Below are 25160 nucleotides of genomic sequence, written 5' to 3'. Positions count from 1 at the left end.
CTATAGAATTTCTCATACTATATGTGGACGATATATTATTAATGGGAAATGACATTGCTCTGCTACAGTCAGTGAAAGTTTGGTTATCTGGTAACTTCTCAATGAAAGACCTTGGTGAAGCAGCCTATATACTTGGTATAAAGATCTACAGAGATAGATCGCGTAGACTTCTTGGTCTTTCACAGGCTACATACATTGAAAAGGTGCTAAATCGGTTTAGCATGCTTGAATCGAAACGAGGTAACTTACCCATGCTACATGGAGTAAAGTTAAACAATCATCAATGTCCTAAACCCGATGATGATAAACGATGCATGGTTGTAGTCCCGTACGCCAGCGCAATCGGTTCGATTATGTATGCTATGCTATGCACTAGACCTGACGTAGCGTTCGCGTTATCTGTAACGAGTCGTTACCAAGGGAATCCGGGAGACGAGCATTGGATTGCTGTCAAGAACATTCTTAAGTACTTGAGAAGAACTAAAGATATGTTCCTAGTGTACGGAGAAGGTGATCTGAAAATAGAAGGATTTTCAGATGCAAGTCATCTCACAGGTGAGAATGATTTTAAATCCCAATCAGGATACCTGTTTATCTTGAATGGGGGCGCGGTCAGCTGGAAGAGTTCCAAGCAGGGAAGCGTAGCTTTCTCTACGACCGAGTCAGAGTATATCGCAGCTGCGGAAGCAGCAAAGGAAGCAGTTTGGATTAGAAAGTTCATTACAGAACTGGGTGTGGTGCCTGACATTGTCAATCCCATTACACTGTACTATGATAACAATGGAGCCATTGTGCAAGCAAAGGAACCACGGTCTCATAATGCGTCCAAGCATTACCTTAAGCGATACCACATCATTAGAGAGATTGTGGCTAGAGGAGATGTGAGAATAGAAAGAGTACCTACAGAGGACAACGTTGCAGATCCGTTGACAAAGCCTTTAACCCAGAAAGTACATGATCGTCATTTAACTTCTACTGGGATAAGTTTTAGAAACAATTGGCTTTAGTCCAAGTGGGAGTATGTTGGGGTTTAGTGTCCTATAGACAATTGTTCTAGGATACAAACTTAATGTAAATGAATTGTTCTTTATATCATTTGTTTAATGAGATATATGTTTTGTAACTATATAAAGGCAATCCCTTTTAAGCACTAAATAAAGTCTAATAAAAGGAAATCCGTAAGTTTGTTTAAAGTGATTATAAAGTGTTCATACAAGCATGAAGTGAGACAAAACTTTATAGTAAACTGATAAACTTAAAACCACCCCAAGTCAAGTGATATGTTTGGGATTGACATATCACTGTTGAGACTTGTATGTAACAATGTCTTCTGTCCGATAGAAAGCTGATCTCACGAGCTTCATATATACAGATATCTGGACAGTTACATAGATCCGATGAAACGTTGTTCATTAGGATTGGGGATCCGATTTGAGATAACAGGATGGGTAGATTCATCCTTGTCACCTGTTCATCTCATTGGTATTAATAGGTATAACTAATCCTCAGACTCAAAGGAATGTTAATTGGTCATCCTGAATTACTGAATGTGAGACTTTGATCCTGCTGTCCCACGATCCTTAACAGAGATGACTCTGGGGTGTGAACGGCAAAGGTTGGGTGTCACAGGAGGTAATGTCAGGGTAGTTATACATTGGATTGAGCATTTATCACTCCCGATCAATGGGAGATACATCCAAGGATCGCTTGTGGAAGACTCGACTCTAAATCCTTGCAAGGTGATAGCTTAAGACTTGAAATGCAGATTTCACTTAACCTATTTATTTGAGTTGACTCGGCATGTACAAGTAAAACGAACGTCTCGCTATATGTGACTTGACATCATCCATAGTCATAAGATTCAGTTCAAGGATGTAGTTGATAAAGGATCGAATTATACTGTAACTAATACGGAAAGGTTAACGACGGAATCAACCTGCCTTCTTAACGGACTCTGGGGGAATGGTTACAGACTTGCCAATAATATACTCAGTACATCATTCCGTTATGCAAAGATTAAATATAATTCTTGAAGAAATTAATTTAATAGTTGCATACGGCCAGAAGTAGTAAGAACCTAATGGATCACACATAAGACTTGGAACCAAAAGAGAGATGGATGTTATTAATTGATGGAAGCCCAATTGAGCCCAGTAAGGCTCATTTAATTAAAGGGGGCCGAAATTTATATATAATTAGTAATTGATTATTTTGATTTTATTAATCCTAATTTGATTAGGAATATGAATTAAATTAATTAAGAGATAATTAAGTTAGGAGTTTTAATTAGATTAATATACTCCTATTATTATCCAATAAGGTTGTTTATTATTATCCTAGATATATTAGATATATAGTGAGATAATAATTAGGAATTCTATTCCGAATGGAATTCCTATTAAGTAACCTATTCCTATCTAACTAGGGTTTAGATACAAGTGATTATATATACCCCCTACTACATAGAATTTCGACTAAGCCTAGATACTCCCCTTTGTGAATTTCGATTTTTGCAAGAGAGAGAGAGAAAAGAATTCGACTCCCTTAGTTCGTGGACAAGAATTCATACGGCTTCCATCGATCGATTAATTTCATCTATCTCCCTTTTTCTTTGATCTTGTGTTGATTAATTAGAGGCAATCTAGTTTGGTTGCATCTCATACGGTTGATTCTAACTTAATCTTCTTGTGTTTTACTTTGTGCTTGGGAACTCGGATTAGAGTTGTGGGCACTTCATTAACAACGGTAGATTGTTCATCGTAAGGTATTTCTTCTTAACCCTCTTTATATGAAATAACGATTAACGGATCCTATGGTTATATGGAAATAGGCTAAAATTTTTATATTTCCGCTGCTATACCTTAGCCTAATTTCCAACAATATATGCATTTAAGGTATAAATAAATATAAAATATGATAATATAAATCTTGTTATGCTTTTCTAAGTAAAGTTATAAATTTTGGTGTTTTCGTAAAAGCCGGAAGATAGCCTCTTTCTTTTTTATTTGTAGTTTTTTATTCTTTATCCTTTTATACGCGTTATCATGTTTTAGTTTATGGAAAAACATAAGAGTTTTGTCTATTATCACATAAATATGACTTATTGAAAAACCATGAAGTCATTCCTAGAGAAAAAAAGATTATGGATTCGATTCTAAGTGGAGTGTGTTTCTCGTTGTTGTGCCAAAAACAGTTTCAAGCAATATTTACTATTGCTCTATCACAATCCATGATATTAAAGATGCAGATTCAAGCTTCTCTTATAAACTTTTAGATTGTAAATTTTGAATTATTTATGTCGATATATACTATTTTTTCTATGAGTGAAACAAATTTTTTTTCTAAAAAAAGTTATATAAGTTTGAATTGATTTCAATTGAAGGCTTTTGAACATTTAATACATATTATCTCTAACCTCAAAGGGACGAGTAATGAATCCAGAATAATCAATAAACAAACAACAGATTTAGTGTTACCTCTTGTACCATATATCTGTTAAATAGCAGCGGAAGGAATTGACATTGGCTTCGTATCACGATCTAGGAAAGTGCTATACTAGAAGAGCAATCACTGTTGTTCTACGAACTAAGAATACACTCTGAAGACAGAGGGGGTGATGGATAGGGATAGCAGGGAGAGTGGAATTGCCTTTTGCAGTATTCTTTATATCTTATGTTATTAGGGTAAACTTATAGACATGTTCATGGGCTGGGTCAGGCTAGGCTTGGGTCGGGCCTAACCGGGCTTGTCACATAATTACGTTGTCCAAGCCCGCACTATATTTATATCGGGCTCGGGCCGGGCTGGGCCAAGCTAAAAGAACTAATTCCCAAGCCCAACCCGGCCCGGCCCAACTAATATCTTTGTATTTTTTAAACATTAAAATTAAACTAAAAAATTATACTATAAATATAAATAATAAAATACAATAAACTAAAGTTTGGAGGATTATTTCAATAAAAATCAATTAATGCAATCCTAAATATAAAAAAAAATATTTTTTTATAGTAATAAATAAAATAGTAACAAAAATATGTACATGATCACCAATTCTAAAAAATATATGGTTTGGAAATTTTTATGTTGAAGAAATTTAAATTTTTTATTTTTAGAATGTAAAGTTTATTAAACTATAAAAGTTATTAAATTAAAATCATTCTTAAAATTTAAGGCCGGGCTGGGCTGGGCCTGAGTTTTGAGACAAATCCCAAACCCAACTTACTCTATATGCGGGCCTAAGCGGGTTTGGGTCGGGCCAGGCTTATTACGAAGCATATACGTCCAAGCCCAGTCTTTGAAGAGCGAGCTTGGACGGGTTGTGCGGGCCAGTGGGCTTTTGAACAGGTCTATAAACTTATGGGTTGTGTTCTCTCTTAGGTTTAGCCTCCATAGCTATCTATTTATAGCTATACTAAATCTAAACTCAAACCCTAACCCTAAATGGACTAGGTTACGGGGGACCATAAATGGATCGGTAAATGGGCCAAGTCCGTTTACTCCATTTATTCCTACATCTCTCATTAGTACATAACGGAAACACACTCCATTACTCTGTCTCATTCATACTCGTAAATAGTTCGTGCAACCGGCATACAATCGAGAACTTAAACGATGTATGCTCGTTGGAGATATACAAACTCTCGAATTATGTGTATAATTAAAAAAAAATTATGCTTTATGCTAGACTTCATATCACATCCACTATAAACAGTATCATCTCAACAGTTTATCTATTTTCACAAGCGTACACACATGTGTAACTATCCGGATTCGCGAAACATAGAACTATAAGATGTGAACTTGATAAAGTCTTTTCCTCTTACTACGTTCTTTCTATAATAATTCATTTTAGTTGCCTAGTCGGCCCCTTTCCGAGCTGAATTAACACCTACCTCTTGAGAGCATCCTTCTAGAGTGGCCAAAATAAATTTCACTTGTTGAACTAGTTAAGGGTATCAAGGATAACATTTCGAGAAAAAACATGATTTTCACGAAGAGAGACTCACAGCTCTGAACTATCATATCCACACCTTTCAGAAGCAACCATCCATCACTGCTAATGATATCAACATTCTTGCTACATCTGCTCAATAACTGAAAAACAAAGGCAAAGCAATATTAGAAGAGATCAAGAACCAATCAGCCTCTACCTCTCAAGTCCTATCTCAGAAAGATATGCTTAAAACTCTTCAAAATGCTGCCAATCGTATGATTGAGATTGCCAACAATGCCTTAACTCCTCAACCAACACCACTAACCATTCCTCTGCCTTCAAATATGATCGTCCATTCTATGGGCGACGCCACATTTCTGCTCAATGAGCTTGCCAGCATCAAAAGCCTCCTCCACATAGTAGCGGCTCTAGTCTCCCAGCAAGGCATTCATACCTATGATGATCATATGACATCCACCCAACATGGTAAGATTACTCATATAGCCACCTTGGAGCATACAATTTAATTCATCCCATATGGCTCAGCCATTGCCCTTGAAGTTTCAAACAGACTCTCCTCTAAATTCGCAACATATCTACTAAACTCACTAAGATGAATGGCCACTTTCAGAAGGTTCCTGAAGAAAACACTAGTGAAATTTTGGCCTCAGTACTTCAGTACTCGAGAGATAATCGTTCTACCATGGATGCTCTGGACAAGAAAGTCTTTGAGATGTCTCAACAACACTAGGCTCTACTTCAACAAGTCCAACATATCTTTAATCAACATAAGGCTCTAGATTACACTCTGATCAAAGTTCTTCAAAGGTACTCACACTCCTCATCTGCAACAACCCTCTGGAATGCCAAAGTTATGCAACTCATTTTAACTGAGATGAGTAAGAATGGACCTCTCTTTGCTGAAGGAATTGAAATGTTTAAGGACATTAATACTGGCTTACTTCAGAGCTCTAAACATCTTCAGCAATGCACTCAACAACTTAACTCTCGGACATCTACTTCAGCTTCTACTTCTCAACCCATTACTGATGACAAAAGGGGGAGAAAGATCAAGAGAAGGAACCTTCAGCAAAGCATCAAGAAGAAGCCCAAAGCCAGAACCTTAACCTTAAACCTCTGAAACCAACCAAACAGGTTCTAGGTTATAGGTCTTTGAGAGATAGGCTTATAAGCTGTTTAGCATAATCTATTGATGTAATACTTCTGCATTTTTTCCTTTTAATACACTTATGATTTTTTTTTCCAATACTTACTTGTATGCTTAATCTTATGAATTTGAGGTATATTTTTGTAACAAAGTATAATTTAGGTACCAAAATATGAATTAGGATATAGTTTAGGTACCAATACTGTAATTTATCACGGGTTTGACTTTGCTTACTCTGTACACAATTTATTTAAAACGGAAAGAGTAAAGATTTAGTTTGGTATATTCGACACATATCACTATTCATCACCGCGATCACTTCTAACAACTTTAATCTTTTATTTAAGTTGATTTTCTACTTCCTGCTTATAGAGACAAATTTATTTATAGGACCGTCTTTGCTTTTAAGTAAATATACATAACAATATTTTGTATTATCGTCAATGAAAGTGATAAAATATTTATTACCTCGTCTAGTGTGATTAAACTTTAAGTCATAAATATCACTATATATAAGATCAATCAATTCTGTATTTTCTTTCCACTGTATGGAATGAAGACCTTGTTAATTTTGTCTCAATATAAATTTCACTTTTATGTTTATAATCAATTTAGAATGAAGGAATATGTTCTAAATTAATTAATCTACACAAAGCATCATAATTAACATGTCCAAGTCTAATGTGCCATAAATTAAATGACTCACTGGTATAAGCAGAAGAAATATTGTTCATATTAATATTCATTGCACTGGACTTACAAGAAATTGCATTAAATTTCCACAATCCATTAGATACATAACCCTTATCCATATACATTCCACCTTTAGACAAAAAAAACTTTTCAGCTTCAAAAATCATCTTAAAGCCATGAGCGTTAAGGAGACTTCCTGAAACAAGGTTCTTCTAAATATCAAGCACATGTAAGATATTTTTCAGCTTCACTTCTTAACCATAAGCATCTTCAGAATCACAATTCTAGTTCCCTTGATCTTTGAGGTAGAAGAATTTCCCATAAAAAGCTTCTCTCCATTCTTAGGAGTCAGTTTAACAAATGACTCTTTGTCACAACAGACATGATATGTGGCACTTGTATCCATTCACCACTCCCATTGGTTGGAATCAACCATATTGAATTCTGAAACCACAGACAAGGTTGATGTCAAATACATCCTTTGCAACATGACTTGACCCTTTACAATCACATGACTTGCGGCTCATCTTGTTACAGTTTATAGCATTTTCCACTGAATGTTGACTTCTTTGAAATATTAATCTAAATAGAACAACGATAAGAATAACTGCTTTAATTATCTGAAATTACAATAAGATAATTAGAGTTACAAAATACTTACAGCCTTCTATTTTGAACCAAAATCAGGGAAGGAAAACGTCGAGGATTAATATTATCTAACTCCTAACAAATTGTATTGAAAATAAAAATTATTAAATGTAATTGGATAAAAATATACAGTTATTTGGAACGATTGAAAGTTGATGAGATAATTGAAATTTTGGACCAAATACAGAGTAACAGAAACATTATATATATAAAATAAAAAGTTAATGTTGTTTAACACAAAAACATGTTGTTAAACATGAATGGTTAACATGGAATCACTCTATGCTTCCCATTTATGCAATCTTTATTTCAAGCATTAAATTAAATTAACACATGATCATTGATCTTTTTTAAGCAAAACCCTCATCCCATTTTTGGTTTTGGTATATTCCTTAAATTCCTTTTTTTCCCTCCACTCCAACTCTATATATACACATTAAATCCAAACATTAAGCAAAGCATATACATTTCCATTACCCATTTGAATATTTTTCAAACACATCCAATCTCAAAAATGTTATCAATATTCACCAACAATTTCAGACAACAATTCAAACTAATTCAAAACCCGGTTTGTATATTAATCCGAAACTGGCATAAAAAACCTATTCCTGTAACATGGGAAAAACCTCAAAAAGGTTGGACGAAACTCAATTTCGATGGATCCTGTAAAGGCAAAGAAGGAAAAGGAAGCATTGGAGGAATATTCCGAAACCACAAAGCCGAGTTTTTACTAGGTTATTCGGAGTCTATAGGAAGCACAAACACGAGTTCAATTGCAGAACTTGCCGCACTTGTACGAGGCTTAGAGTTAGTGTTAGAATATGGATATGGTTCAAACATATGGCTCGAAGGAGATGCTAAGACATTGTTGGATATTATTGTCAAAAGAAGATATGTTAAATGTGAACAAATGAGAAGGTATATTAATGATATAAACCTTATTATACCCGAATTGGATAATGTCATTGTGAGTCATGTTTATCGAGAAGGTAATCGAGCTGCTGATAAATTCGCCCAATTGGGACATTGTGTAGACGTGCCTACGATTTGGCGATGTGTTCCTCCGGATGATGTTTTGCCTATTATGCATGATGATGCTCGAGGTAAAATTGTTCTTCGGAAAAGATAATTGATTAATTTAGTTTGTAGATATTTTAATTAATTTGATGATTCTTTTGTCTTAATTAAGCAATATGTATATAGTTTGATTTTGTTAGATTCTTAATTAATGTATAGTTTGTTCAAGCTCTTTCTGTTTAATTATGATCAAAGATTATTAGATTGTTGCAATTCTTGAAATGTTGTATATAATTAACCAAAATTTGTTTCTCTGTTTCTTGTAATAATTTTGATATGAATTCTGTGAGTAATATATTTATATATAAATGGGAAAATAACATTTTGAAGTTTCTATTTTTTTTTTTATTTGAGCCCTTTGATTTTTGTAAAATCTCGATGAATTATAATTGCACACATTCAATTTTAGTTGCCAAATTAATTGAATATAAACATCTAGTTACTGTTAGTATATAAAAATATATTTTTTATAATTCAAGATATATTTGCACTCCATTATAATCACATCATACCTGTAAAATAACTATTTTTAATAAATGTAAATTTTTAACTGCAGATAAAATGAATTATATTCTGGGTAACTGAATTTTATATTTAAACTAATTTTTTAGTCACCGAGAGTTTAATGTATATAGTTATAATTGATGGAGGGAGTAATATATAAGTTGAAGATCCGAAGTTTAATCAGGAAAAAAAAAATTGAGCCTTAGAATGTTTTTTTTCCCAATATGATATATTGTTCTCACGAAAGATAAATTGAAGTCCTTCATTTTGAATATTTTAAAATTAAGTGGTTTTATGTAAAATTTTGATTTTGAATATTTCAAAACTACATAGTTTTATGTTAAATAAATTTCAAATGAATATAATTAATGAGCTATTCGTAAGTAAAGTTTATAAATAAAATTAACGAATTGCTCACGAGTAAAACTCGTAAATAAATAAACGAGCCGCTTGTAAGGAGCTTATAAATAAAATAGAATGTTCAGCTCAAATTTAAGAATGTCTATTTTTAAATAAATTGACATGAGCAAACTAAAATTCGACTCAGTACGATTCTGTCAGCTCTCCAATCGATTTACAACACCTAAAAATTTTACCATCTTCAATTATGGCTACTTCAATTTAGAATGGATGCAAAGGAGTTAAAATTTTAAATTTTTCTGCAACAGCACTAAAAGAAATATTAATTAAGCATCCATATCAGAAATTCCAAATACTCCTACCAGCTGATCATGGATTTGTCACTGTTTCAACTCTTTACGACACTTTTTTTTTTTTTAAGGATCCGTTTGTTTTACCTACTGTTTGTTGTTGCTGTTGGAAAAAACTGATTTTCCAAAAAGCATGGATTCCTTGCTTTTATAAAATGTTACTTTTCAGGTATAAAAAGCAAACAGGAGATCACTAACCAAACACCTAAAACTTTTCATTTTGAAGTGAAAAAACAAACATGAACATGAAACGGAGCAACCAAACACGATCACCCTCGTTTGTTTTACTTACCGTTTGCTGTTGGAAAAATATGCTTTTCCAAAAAACAGAGATTATGTTGCTTTTGTAAAATGCTACTTTTTAGGAATAAAATGTAAACAGGAGACCACTAACCAAACACTTAAAACTCTCATTCTTGAAGTGAAAAAACAAACAGAGCATGAAAATGAGCTACCAAACACCACCTCAATTCAGTAAAAGCACATGGTTCGTTTTTTTTTTTCAATTTTTCACTTTTTTTCTATTTCCCTTAATTTTAAGTTTTTTGTTAATATTTTTTCATCTTTTTTTCTCAATTTTTTCTTGTTTTGTCATTTTTTTTAACTATTTGAAATTGTTTATTGATGTTTTTTTCATTTTTCTAATTTTTATTTCTCATTTTTCCACGTTTTTTTTACTCTTTAAATTTTTTGTTTGTCTTTCATTTTTTTTCAATTTATTTTTTTGTTGAGTAAAAATATAAAAATATATGCCAAATAATAAATAAACCACGTTTTTAAGCAGCCCGAAGTCTCTGCAGCAGGGGAATTTCTGCAGGCCAGCAAGACACGGCAGTAGCAGCACCACCTACTGTTGTACAACCACGAAGAAATGACCCCCGCCATCTGCAGACAGACCACGCAGCAGTGATGTGGATAAGACCGCCAGTTTCCTTCCTCAAATGCAACACGGATGCAGCACGGTTTGCCGACTCAATGCAAGCCGGTTTGGGGGCGGTTTTACGCAATTCTGATGGGCAATTTGTTGCAGCACGATCAAACTACATATCCTGTCATCCGAGAGTCGAAGAATGTGAAGCCTTGGCTGTTTTACACGCACTACAGTGGATCTATGCGAAGGGTTTCAGCAGAGTAATTTTCGAAACAGACGCGAAGGTGGTGGTCGAGGCCATTAACACCACCTCAGATAACATCAGTGAGTTTGGGGCGCTTATTTCTCAAATTCGCACTATCCTTTCCCATAATGACACCTACTCTGTCATTTTCGTACGGCGACAAGCGAACGAGGCGGCCCACGCGATTGCTAGGTCTTCTCGCAACTACACTTGTCCCATGTTTTTTGATGATATTCCAAGCTTTTTAATTCCTGTATTAAATTCTGATTGCCCTTTAGAGGCTCGTTAATCCTATTTGCATTCAAAAAAAAAAAAATTTAAATGGAATAAATCAAAGAATAAAATAAAAAATATTTATTATATTAGTTGTTAACTGGTCATGGTTTGCTATTAATCTAACCCATTTGTAACTAGAGTACTTATCATGGGTGGGATACTTGCTCAATGGGAAAATTACATATTAAAACAAGTTTTAAAACTATTTTACAGTTAAGTAGAGTAAATAATTTTTATATTTCTTTTTGTCAATATAAACAGTTATTTTGTGAGATTATAAACGGGTAGTTATTAGTGGATATGAAATGTGTACTCTTTTTCTTGAGATTTGACATAATTAGAATTAATTTTTATATATTTAACATAATAAAAATTACTTTCACAAATTATAGAAAGTTGTATTTATTTATTGAAATGTGAATATCGTGTAACTATCCTTGCTTAATCCGGTCCATATCCAATGGGTTGGACTTGGACAAGAAATTTGACATTCACCCCAAGCCAAAGTCCATTTTTTTTAAAGCGGGTTAGGAATTTATAGAAATAGGATGGGTTGACCCATCCTATTATAATTAATTATTGAATATTTATTATTTTAAATAAAAATATTCTTAGTATTAAAAAATATATTTGGTTAAATGCACTTATTTGATCATAATTTGCGCCTGACCTATTAATATTTTTATTTGTAACCTATAGAAATTACTTTTTATTTGATTCAAAAAAAAGAAATTACTTTTTATTGATTGGAAGTTGAAATTTAGTGGGTTAATCCAATTTTGAACACTTCTAAGTTGAGATTTAAAATTACAGTAAATGAATGCGAAGGGCTGGCATTATTCGAAGGCCTCTTATGGATTGCGAGCCAAAACCTTGTCAACGTTCTGTTTGAGACGGACTCGAAGACGGTAGCCGATGCTATCAACTCAAATGAAGAAGATCTCACTGAATTCGGTGATATCATCACAAAATGCCGAGCCGTCCTCTCCGCCAATATATCTTACTCAGTATATGTTTTGTTAGAAGGCAAGCTAACGAGATGGCTCAGTCATCTTACTCAGCATATGCCATGGCTCAGTCATCTCGTTTCTCAACTTGTCCTGCTGTCTTTAATATTGTTCCGAGCTTCTTGTCATCTAGTTTGTTAAACGTTTGCCCTTTATTGGCTCATTAATTGAAGTTACCTTTCAAAAAAAAAAATATATATATATATATATATATTGTTATTCTCCCCACTCTCTACCAGTAACTATATTGTATCGTTAGTTGATTTTATTTTCTCCTTGCTGATACTGGTTTTTATATTTACTCTTGTTAGTTGGCTTTTCTTTGCTGTTTGGGCTTTATCCTTCCAATATTACCAAAAAAAAAAAAATTAAAAGCCACCAGATTTTGACCCTGTTTGATAGAGAACTTTTTGGGATAAAATTAGAGATTTGAGCTATTTTAAAAGTTTTGACTAGTCAAACCTCTAACAGTGGTGTTTGGTAAGAGAGATTTGAAAGAGCTTATTGAGTCCAAAAAGCTAATTTTGAAAAGACTAATTTTATGAGCTTTTTCAATTAATTTATTGCTAAATTTTTTTGAAAGGCATTTTTACCCCTATTTATTACCATCTAACTCAAATAAAGACTTTATCATATCCTTATTTGTTATTTTACACAAACAGCTATTAATAATCACCTAAGTTTTACCAAACAAATTTATACAATCAGCTAGTTAAATCAGCTAATCGAAAAAGTAATGTAATAACAATTATTTGCCAAACAGGGCTTTGTTAAATGAGATTAAGGAGATGGATATATCATATGTTAGAACCTAGCTAGTACAAAATTAACCCAAAGTACAAAGAAAGAAAGAAAGTAGTACAAAATCTCAAAAAATATGTAAAATTTGCAGGCATTATTGACTTAAAGAATGACACCTAGTACAACACACAAGATAGTTTGTTGTACTGTACAGTACTATATTTTTTTTATTTAATTTATTATATATATACACATTTATTTATGGAAATCCATGGAAATGTTGTTGATGCCAGATGAGAGAAACATCATTGAGTGCAGCGTTGATGAATTTCCCACATTCATTTTGGATAATTTCATCAGCGCTGCATTCAATCATGTTTTTTTACTAATCTGGACACCTTTTTTTTATTTTTATTTTTAACTTTTTCATCACAACAAACTGCTTTACAGATTAAGGTAAATGTTTCTTAAAAAATTTCTTGCTTCTGTTCTACTTTTTGTATCTAATAATATGTCCAATGGCACAGCCGGATGATTCTTTGACCACTTCAGTTCATCGGCCAGGGCCGGAGGTAAGACATACAGGATGTCTATCTTCATTTGACGACCAGGTCCGTCCCTGAGTCTGGACAAGAGGTGCGTCTGCCCAGAGTCCAGAGATTAGGAGGCCCAAATATACTAAAATATTAGTATTATTATTAGTTATTAAATAAATAAAAATATACTTTATGAAAAATATTGGCATTAATTCTTTCCAAATTAAAATCATTGCTATCAGATTATTAAATTAAAAAAGTTATTTATCAAAATCGTGGCCATCAATTACTAGTTTTTCTAACTTCCCTAATTTGCTTTACATTTTTTTCAAATTCCCTAATAATTAAAATCTCTAATTTATCTCTTTCCATAATTATCTCTTCCACCCATCAATCCCAATAAAATTCCTAATTTATCTCTCCCTTTTTTTAATCAAGCTCCAATCCCAAATAATATTAAATGGTAATATTATCCTTCATCTTCAATTTATCAGTTATATAATCAATATTTTTCTCTAATCACCTCATTGTGAAACTTCCAATTGCTAATAGTTTTTTTTTGTTTTTGAGAAATTCTACCAGATCCTGATTTTCTTAGTCTCGAGCGATTTGAAAAACGCATCAAAATCTTCCAATTTGAAGAACTTAGCTGCTAAAGCGTGTTATAGGAGAGGTGATTTTCAGATTTAATTTTTCGGTTATCATGTTTTGTGTTGTAAAGATCATAAAATCTATTAGAACTATTTCGCTGTTTATTAAATTTGAATTTTATTTTAGATTGCTATTAGATTTGTTGTAACATAAATTAGTTAAGCTTTTTAATGGATTATTGGAGATTTGTTTTAAATGCACTTCTACTAGATTTGCTGTAACATAAATTACTTAAACTTTTTAATGGATTATTGGATTAAATATTAAAGTTAATTTCGAAGTATAAAATACTGAAAAAAAAAAAATATATATTGGTTCATTATATTGTTTAAATTTTGATTCCATTAAGCGTTTTAATTTTGAAGGTAAATTATATGGCTTTTAGTATAAGTCATCAACTTGTTTAATTAGGGCTTCAAAAGTTCTCATGTTTGTAAAATTAAAATTAAAAGCTTAAAAACTTAAGTTGAGGGATTCAATAGAATAAGGTCAATTTATATGATGGAAAACAATAAAGTAGATTTTTTTTTTTTTATCTTCGTGGATTAATTATTAATTTCTTTTTAAGGTTAAATTGATTCACAGAATCACACCAAATATATATTTTTTTATATAGTTATCATTTGGCTTTGGATTTGAAACTTTGGAGTTCAAATTTGTGTTATAAATTATAAGTTAATATATAATGTTATCTAAAAAAACATTTATCTGGTAGTGAAAAATGAAAAAAAAAAAAAACAAACAAACAAACACAAGACCTTATAGAATACAAGATCTTCTTTTATATAATTGACTTTTCTACTTTATTTTTTACTTACACTTATTTACTAGGGCCCTCATTTGGTACTTCGCCCCTAGGTCTTTAAAATCTCAGGATCGGCCCTGCTGATGACTCTTATTAATCTCAAGCATATACAGTAAAATCTCTATAAATTAATAATGTTGGGACCACAAAATTTTATTAATTTATAGAGATATTAATTAATAAATAAATTATTAATTATTAGTTTATAATGTTGGAACCAGTCACAGGAAAGCAAATAATTATAGCATCAACCTCTTTTTACAATTTTTCTGTTATAATGAGACAATGGTACACCAGAATTTTTAAACGCAATGAGAATGGTTAGAGATGAAATTCAACTAAATTTAAATTTCAAGAAAACACAAAGTATTATAGAGTTATATTTTTCTAAATTATCTTAAATATATATCTGTACATACTTGGCATATGTATCTGAGAAATTATTAATTTATAAAGATAATAAAACAATGTATTTATAAAAGGTTGTTCCAAAAAATTATTATCTTATTAATTTATTAAAATTGATCATTTTTTGAACTGGTCCAAGTCGAGACTATAAGAAATTATTATTTTAAAGAAATTATTAATTTATCGAATATTAATTTATAAAGGTTTTACAATATATAACCAAATCTTTCAATTCTAAAGTTTCGTAAATTACAATAACTATAACTTCTTGTAACGTGTTGTATAATAAATACAACTTAATTAGGCTTTATTAACAATTGCTTTACTAACTTTCATTCTTCCCTCTTTATTCTTCTTTTCCAACTTTTCGTCACCGTTACCGTCTTACATCTTCCTTTTGTTTAGATTCCCTTAGAGGAGGAAGAAGGAAGCTTATCTTCCTTCTTCCTCCTCCCATTTATGTTTTAGTCTTTGTTTTTTTAGTTTCACTTTTATCTTTTCTTTCTAGTTTGAAGTCTATATACTTTCTTGAATCTTTTTTCCATCAGATCTACATCTGTTAGCTATATTTTTATCGTTTATTCTTTTTTCGGTCTTAGCAAGAGCGGAAAAGGTTCATCTTGTCCGCAGATCTATAGATCTGCGTGGTTGCAAAAATAGAAAGGACTCAGATCCGAATGTCCGGAAGAGGCTAGATGATGAAGAATGGATTACAGCTGTTTTTCGATGGAATTCGACTTCCGAGAAGTATATGATTTCTATTTTGCTGTATTTGTACCTTTTATGGTTTTTAATTGCTCTTTGTAGTCTTTTTACTGCTCTTTGTAGTCTTTTCCTTGCTCGTTGTAGTCTATTTTCTTCCATTTGTGGTTCTTATACTGACTATAGCCTGTATGGGTGGGAAGTTTTATCGTGCTGTATGTGTAATTTGTGATTCTATGAAATGAAATATGGCACTTTTATCAAAAAAAAAACAATTGCTTTACTAACCATTACTGTAACTTCTTGTAACGTCTTGTATAATAAATACATCTTAATTAGACTTGTTACTTTCATGCCAAGCTAATATTCCTATCAGGGTTAGATATTTTTTTACTCAAGTCAAAACGGTATCGTTTAGGCCAACTAAAACCGAATCTGAACCCGAACCGATTTGCTAGCAGTTGGGTATTGTCTAGACAATGAACCTTGTGGAAACTGGCCAATTTTCAGGTCACATAACTAAAAAATTTGGGCCCTTATCCATATCCAAAAATTTCTGACTGCCTCAGCAAACAAGCTTTATACTGTTGTATATCACAGAATTATTCATTGCTTCAATAAAACCACTAAATTATAGTGGAAATCATAAATCAATATATATAACAAAATTGCATTATGTTATGATATGATAACACAAAATTTTCTCACTTTTTGATATTAACCGGTTTTGCTAGCAGTCTGTTAATTCGGCTGAATGTCAAAAAACTATGGTTCTATAAACCTGTTGATTCTACTGTTGATTCTACAAATACTAGGATATATGAATAACAATAACATGTTAACGAACATTGATTCGGTGTACAAATACCCATTAATGAACCTTCAAAATTTAACAAAACTTAAAAAAAACGATTGCTCAAAAAAAAAATAAAAAAAAAACTTAAAAAAACGAAATCAATTTTATATTCAATCAAAAGCTGCTAGCAAAACTGATTAATTGGTATCAGAGCTTATTGATTAATAAAATTGTGATTTTCTGTAGTTCTGACAAATTTTAAAAGATTATTATTTAGAGTTTTTGTGGTTGAATAAACTATTAGCAACGAAACTTTAGGGGTGTTTGTTTGCTCATTTTCATACTACTGTTTGCCTTTTCATTTCAAAAAGGAGAGTTTTAAGTGTTTGGTTAGTGACATTTTGTTTGCCTTTTAAATCTGAAACGCAGCATTAGGTGTTTGGTTAGTAACCTCATGTTTACCTTTCACACCTGAAAATGTGTCTTTTAAAACAACCTTTTACAAAAGCAGAGAATCTTTGTTTTTTGGAAAAACAGTTTTTTTTAGCAGCAAACCATAACAGCAAACCGTAATAGCAAACAACAAACCGTAACAGTAAACAGCAATAGCAAACAGTAGATAAAACAAACGGGCCTTGTTTTAAAATAGTAAAAAATAGAATTTTCAGGTCACATGACTAAAAATTTTGAGCCCTTGTCCTTATCCACATTTTCTGCCTGCCTCAATAAACAAGCTTTATACTGTTGTATATCACAGAATTATATAACCCTTTCATGTTTTTAAATTTGGCACAGAATTCATAAATTATATACAACAAAATGGTATTATCACATGATAACACAAAATTTGCTTACTGTATATTTAATCGATTTTGCTAGCAGTTTGTTGATTCGGCACACGAATTAATGAACCCATAAATCTGAAAAAACGAAATCAATTTCTTATTCAATCAAAGGTTGCTAGCAAAACCGATTAATTCCGCTGCATTGCAACACTTGCTCTTAGGAGTGATTTTTGTACTACCAAAGTTCTCGTATTCATACGTCGAATAAACTATTAGCAACGAAACTTTGTTTTATTCCACTGCATCACTTTTATTTATATCAGAAATCAAAAAGAAAAAAATTGGGGAAACCTGCAATCATACAGCAAATAAAAGCTGCATTCTGGAACATGAAAATCCCATAAAATCTCATACAAATTATGAAAAAAATAGAATTTAAAATGGGAAAATAGAGAATTTATTATTACAGTAACTGCAGATTTGTTGATTTAAAGTCCAAAAAGGCCCAAAATAACAAAACGGTGAAACTTTATTCAATTCAATCTCCAAAAGATTCCATGTGACCCTTTTAAGGCTTAACCCTCAGTTTTAACAATCTCAGAGTTTCGAATCGTGGCAATCTCTCTTAAGAACATCGATTGTGACTAAATTGAACGTTTCTAGACCAAATTGGACTACCCTTTTCCTCAAAATTACACCTTTCTGCCATCCCACTCCCACCATCATAAATGCCCCCCCTGTAACCCTTTCACGTTTCTATTTTTGCAGCTCTGTTTCCGTCGCTTTCCTGAGGAGGTTTTGAATTGTGCCGGAAGGTTTTTCAGTATTTCGTTTCTGATGGCGGGGGGGAATGAGCCTCTGCCTGATCATCTTCGTTGCAAGAGGACGGACGGCCGGCAATGGCGGTGTAGTCGGAGGGTGTTGGAAGACAAGAAGCTCTGCGAAATTCATCATCTCCAGGGTCGGCATAGACAACATAAGACGAAGGTACCGGAGACACTTAAATTGCAGAGGGAATACAAGAAGAAATCAACTGCCAATGCGGATTCGGTAAGTCATCCTAATTTTGAAATTAGGGCACAGAAAGGGGGAGTGTCGAGATTGGTGAAATTGGGGAATGCTATGAAGCGGAAGAATTCGATGGGGGAATCTGAAGTGCTTGATGAGGCTGTGAAGAAGATGAGGTTAAAGAGAGGTGACCTGCAATTGGAGCTAATTAGAATGGTATTGAAAAGAGAAGTGGAGAAGAGGAAGAAGAAGAAAAAGAAGAAGAAGAAAGCTGTGATTCAGCAGATTCATAGTGATGATGATAATGATAGTAGCAATAGTGAAGGGGAGTTAATGAGAGATTTGCCTAATGGATTAATGGCAATTTCTCCTGCTAAGAATTTTAGCAATGCAGCAGGTGGTGCTTCTTCTTCTTCTTCACCTTGTGATGTTAAAATTGGAGCTGCTGATTTCAGTGCACTTACAAGAAGGTGTTTTCGTTCTAAGAACATTGAACCAATGCCAATTGGTGCATTGCAGGTTGTTTGTTTGTTCTTTTCCACCAATTTTTATCTGTTTATGTTGAATTGGGGCTAATTGTATTTCTTTTACATTTGATTTGAAGGTCCTTCCTTTCAAGAAGGATATGGTGAAATTGAGGAGGGGAAAGAGGAAAAAGTGCCATTGGTGTAGAAGAAGTGGAGTGAAGACTTTAATTCGGTGTTCCAGTTGTAGAAAACAATTCTATTGCTTGGACTGCATCAAAGACCAGTATGTTCTTGCACTATCAGTTTGATTCAATTGCCTTCAATTATCTGTTCCTTTCATTCATTTGCTTTACATTCAGTTGCATTAGAAGAGAAATGCAGAACTTTTAGTCAGGGCATCTTAGTTTAGTTGGTTTAAAACAATAGAGACATAAAGCTGTAATGTCTGTCTTAGTTATCAAAGGCGCGCCTCGGGCTCAAAAGGCTCCCGTCATGTCGTCTGTGAAGCCAAAAGGTGGGGTCTGGTAGAGGTGCTCGCCTGAGTGCACCTAGGTGCAGTTTTATAGAGCAGAAAGTGTTTTTAGGATTCCAAGTTAAAAAAAAAAAGCTGTTTTAGTCTCAACTCTTATCTATCACTGAAATTAAATTAGGATAAAACGAGATAAATAAAAGAGGAAAAAATCTCCGAATGGCTGAAATATGGCAAACTTTGATGAATGATGAATGTGTGGACTATGGAGACTTTAGTCCTGATGAGAAGTAGTTATAGTTAGTAGTTAATTTCGAATTGAATTCATGCTAAATTTATGATTTAGTATTTGACTGTTGGTTGCATTTTAGAAATGTCACATGTTTATACATTATCTTTCTTTACTGCGCCTTGTGTCGCTCAGGTGCACGCCTAGGCTCCCCTGGCACCTTAGTGGGCTTGCGCCTTTAGTTGACAGGGAAAATTGCATTTGTCTTTTTCTCCTCACAGTTATGCCTTTTGGTAGCATATCCATTTAGCTAATTCTGCTATTGTTAACCAGATGTAGATCCAACTTGTATTCAAAAGTCTAGGTACTAGTACAGATTAGGTTTTCATGATATTCATCCTTTGTTTCTTTGAATTATTTGCTTGGTAATTGATTAGTAGTTCTTGATGGTTAAATAAAATTAGGTATTTTGATATGCAAGAAGAAGTTAAGATAGCATGTCCAGTTTGTCGTGGAACCTGTGGCTGTAAAGTCTGCGCAGCTATTCAATCTAGGGACGTTGAATGTAAGGTCTGAATTTCTAATTTTGTTAATTGTGAACAGAACTCATTATCATTTCTATTCTCGATCGTGATGTTTAAACCAGTGGTATAAATATGTTTCAGGACTTATGCACGGACAAAAGTAGACTCAACAAAGTTCTACATTTTCATTATTTGATATGTATGCTTCTTCCTGTACTAAAACAAATAAATCAGGATCAGAGCATAGAGATAGAAATAGAAGCAAAAATAAAAGGTACTCGTGATCTCTGCTTAATGATGTTCCGGTTTTAACTTTCACTGCTAATTCATAGGGGATTTTTCTTCTGATGTGTTTCAGTCTGTAACAGGACGCGAATCCTCTGATGTTGAAATTCAGCAGGCTGAAGAGGGATGCAATAACCAGTGTTCTTGGTATGTTGACTACTGCTAAAAAGCTACGATAAAAAATAATAAAAAAAAGGGCGGCCCGGTCGCACTACGCGTCCCCGCTGAGCGAGGGTCCAGGGAGGGGTCCCACCATAAGGGTGTATTGGGGGCAAGCCTTCCCCTGCCAATTTATTTGGCAAGAGGCCGCTCCTAAGACTCGAACCCGTGACCTCTTGCTAAAAAGCTACGATGCATTTAAAATATTTAAATTAATTTTTCTCTGATTGTGGTTTGCTGCATGATTGGACTGCTGATGCAGCAATAATTGCAAGACTTCCATTCTTGATTTGCATAGACGGTGCTCAAGCTGTTCTTACAACCTCTGTTTAAGTTGTTGTCGGGATATCCTTCAGGGTAGCATGCCTGGCACTGGCAGTATTAAATCCCTCCTAAGCGAATATCCTATTCGGAGTAAAACTTGGTTATCTAGACACCAAGAGATAAAATCAGAATGCATACCTTGCCCCCCCTGTCAGTTTGGTGGTTGTGGTGATAGGTTCCTCAATTTAAGTAGCATTTACACTTCTAGCTGGGTAAAGCAACTGGAAGTAGATGCAGAAGAAATAGTCGGTTGCTATGAGCTTCCAGAAACAGAGGATGTATTTTCACGCTGCTCGTTATGTTTTGGGACGGACTGTGAAGTTAATGGATCTATGCAGTTGCAGGAAGCATCTAGGAGAGAAGATTCTAGCGACAACTATCTGTATTATCCAACTATTGTTGACATCCATAGCGATCTTGAACACTTTCAGAAGCACTGGAGTAAAGGTCAACCTGTAATAGTTCGTAATGTACTTCAGGGAACATCCGATTTGAGTTGGGACCCAATAGTCATGTTTTGCACATATCTTAAGAATAATGCTGCCAAATCTGAGAATGATCGAGCCGCTGATTGCTATGACTGGTTTGAGGTTAGTATTTTTCGATGCCATGTTATCAGGACTATTTATTTTTATGTTACTCTTCAAATGATTGTCAATTTCTGATACAATGACACGATTTAGAGAGACAACCAGCTTGACATGACCTCTTTAACACTTATCATTTTTGTTTCATTTAAATCATATATAATCATGCAAGATATTATATCATATAGCACAACTATGACACGATAACCCGTTTCGACACTGCTAATCTACATTAAACGTTAGAAGTCGGAGCTAATATTTGTCAAATTGGCAAGAACACTGAAACTTCTGCTCATTTCGTCTTTATCTCTCATAACAAATTCGAGTTTTCACCATCATCTTTTTCTCGTATGCGTTGGGAAAACTTTATTTCGCATTTTATTTATTTGTTTTTCTCTTGGCAGGTAGAAATTGGTATCAAGCAATTATTCATGGGGTCTTTTAAGGGTCCAAAACATGCCAGCATGTGGCATGAAAGACTAAAATTGAAAGGATGGCTTTCTTCTCAGTTGTTTCAGGAACATTTTCCAGCTCATTATGCTGAACTTCTTAATGCTCTACCGCTTCCAGAATACATGGATCCTGTGTCTGGTGTTTTAAACATCCCAGCAGAATTGCCTCATGAAATCTCGAAGCCTGACCTCGGTCCATGTGTCTATATCTCGTATGGTAGCGGGGACAATCTCGTGCAGGCCGATTCTGTGACAAAATTACGTTATGATTCATATGATGTGGTTAGTTGCTTTCTTAAACACCCTAAGTTTTTGCTTGAAATGGATCAAGTCGTGTTCTTAGAGATAATAAAAGAGAACTTAGTATCAGTTTTTTTGAAACATGTAATCCATTTGATTCACTTGAGTCCTTACAGCACTTTTTTGTTGGGCGTCAAATGCATCGTTGTTCACTGAAAGTTAGGTTCTATTTTATAATGGTCACTGAACTTAATTTTTTTTCACTAAAATCACGAAACTTCACATTTAATTTCAATATAGTCATTCTAGTCAATTTGTACAAAAACGCACAGAATGTAGACATATCATTAAAGACAATTGACTATATGCCAAATAAGCACCACATCAGAGATATTTCATTTTTACAGCTGATGTGGCAGCCACATGTGTGCCACATGACACATCCTAAGCCACAATTTAGAAGTAAAAATAAAGACATCCTTCCCAGACATTGGTGCTTAATTGGCATATAGTCAACGTTCTTCTTTGCCACATCAACATTTCAGTGAGTTTTTGCCAAAAAATTGGTTGGAATGACTTTGTTGAAATCAAACATGAAGTTCAGTGATTTTATTACAGAAAATGATGTTCAGGTGACCTTAGTGGTCGATGACTATGATATGGTATTCAGTTCGTTTTTTTGTTCTGTTTTCAGGTCAATATTTTGGCACATACAACTGATGTTCCTGTATCAATGGAGCAACTTAATTACATAAGAAAGTTAATGAGAAAACACAAGGAACAGAATGAAGGAAGTGGAGCAGCATCAACATTAGATGAGCAAAATTTTGAAGAACTTGGATTGCATGATCTGATTACAGAAGAAATGAACTTGCACAAGAAAGTTTCTAGAGTATCCTGGTTCTCTGCTGCCAGTAACGAAGCGCACGCGTCGAGTCGCGAAAACAGACACGTGTTTCTCGATGATGAAGATGGCTCGGGTTCTGATTCCGACACTGATACAGATACTGAAGTCTCAAAGTTCTACTTTGGGCCTGTTAAAGCTTCTAGGAGGTCGGAGAATCATAAGTTTCGTGGCAAGCATACAGAGAGTCTAAACAGAAACTCTGTTGAGTCTTGTGGCGCCGAATGGGATGTCTTTCGAAGACAAGATGTACCGAAACTGGTTGAATACATCAGAAGGCACTCTAATGAGTTCAATCAAACATATATTTCTCAAAAACATGTAAGTACTAGTGAATAAGATTTGATACTCTTTATATTCATACCCAAGTTAATCAGATTTACTTGTTCCTTTTCGCAGATGGGTCATCCGATACTCGATCAGAACTACTTTCTCGATACAGCTCATAAAATGAGGTTGAAGGATGAGTTCAGTAAGTATCACTTCTCTTGTTCCATTTTCTAGTTAGTTAAATTTTATATGATCTTTTTGTGATTTCATGACCTTTCCTTCCTTTCAGAGATTGAACCGTGGAGTTTCGAGCAACATGTTGGAGAAGCGATCATCATTCCTGCTGGATGCCCTTACCAAGTCAGGAATCTTAAGGTAATTCAACATGTTTCTGCGTATCAAAAGATGCTGAAGCATCGAACATAAGTACACGTTGCAGAAACCTCGGTTTCATACTGCTTATTAACTTGGTTCATCTAAATCTTTAATGCATACTGCAGTCGTGTGTGAATGTGGTGTTAGACTTTCTCTCGCCGGAAAATGTGACTGAATGCATCCAGTTGGTTGATGAACTCCGGCTGCTTCCAGAGCAGCATAAAGCCAAAGAAGATAGTTTTGAGGTAAATTACAATACACATTATTATTGCATGCTGGTTTCATGCTTGTTCATTTGATAAATAACACTTAGCTTTTGTTCAAAAATCAGGTGAAGAAAATGGCTCTTTATAGTATTAGCAAAGCAATCAAAGAAATCCGTGAGCTTACATGTGCAGAGTAAGTTCCTCTTTTTTCTTATGCATGAAAATACCTTTTTGTTTGTCATACATGTCATATATGGTACAACGTTGGCAAATTAAATATTTTATTAGCGCGTTCTGCATCAGTTGCATGTCAATTGGTTTAGAAAGCAAAATTTGTGTTTTTGGTGATTCTAGAATAGGTTTGGGGATAAAATGTTTTTAAGTTCAACAAAATATTTGGGGGTTTTCTTCTTTTTTTTTTTTTGTCCAAACACGTGATAAGAATCCAAACAAGATAGGACCCCACACGATGCTACGTGTGTATATGTATCTTTAATATGTTATTGATGAGTGATTACATAGCGTACAAGTCAATAACGAGATTTACGAGTAATGAGAGTGATCCGGTAATGATGTTTGAAATTGACGCAATTTGTTAATGTTAGGCCCTCATGTTTACCATTTATGTGTTACGTGTAAAATTGCTCTTAATGAGGTTTTCGTGGGTTTCATTTTAATATATGTGCTTTCACTGAGTTCGGAAGTAATGCTAATCCGTATTTTGTCTATGACCAGTAATGAGCTCAACAACAGACAATGACAGGTGAAAAATGGATCAGCTTTGAGGATATCATGTAGCCAATTTACAGGGAGGAGTGTATTGATCTTTGGAGTAGCATAGCATAGCATGTATTTCATGCAGAAATTTTGATATCGGCACTCACAAAATTAGCTAATTTCTGCTGTTAAAAAGGATACACAGTAGCATTTATTTACCCCCCTTCTGTATTTACTTGTGAATTAAATTAACAATTGCTTGTACATAATAAGATAAGTCAGTTGACAATGTACTCATTTTTAACATTAACATTTTATTTTTTCCTTTCATTGATTACATTACGTGCTTGCTTGGTTCTCTCTCGTAGCAACGGCAAACAATAAAA

At 33.7% G+C, this 25160-nt stretch overlaps 1 protein-coding gene across 1 annotated transcript; it reads left to right on the top strand.

The window, feature by feature from the left end:
• Window positions 1-18107: 18107 nt before the first annotated feature.
• Window positions 18108-25104, top strand: LOC136232810 (lysine-specific demethylase JMJ28). Its single transcript, XM_066022233.1, has 13 exons — window positions 18108-19085; window positions 19171-19316; window positions 20196-20301; window positions 20397-20529; window positions 20624-20687; window positions 20962-21613; window positions 22015-22344; window positions 22997-23527; window positions 23606-23678; window positions 23766-23851; window positions 23977-24096; window positions 24183-24250; window positions 24793-25104. Exons 1-13 carry the CDS (start codon window positions 18396-18398, stop codon window positions 24815-24817), a joined length of 3024 nt encoding a protein of 1007 aa, XP_065878305.1. The 5' UTR covers window positions 18108-18395; the 3' UTR covers window positions 24818-25104.
• The last annotated feature ends 56 nt before the right edge of the window (window positions 25105-25160 follow it).

Source organism: Euphorbia lathyris, chromosome 6 (genome assembly GCF_963576675.1).
Source record: "Euphorbia lathyris chromosome 6, ddEupLath1.1, whole genome shotgun sequence".
Lineage (NCBI taxonomy): Eukaryota > Viridiplantae > Streptophyta > Magnoliopsida > Malpighiales > Euphorbiaceae > Euphorbia > Euphorbia lathyris.
The sequence above is the reverse complement of the archived record's forward strand: the minus strand, read 5'-3'. Positions and strand labels throughout refer to the sequence as shown.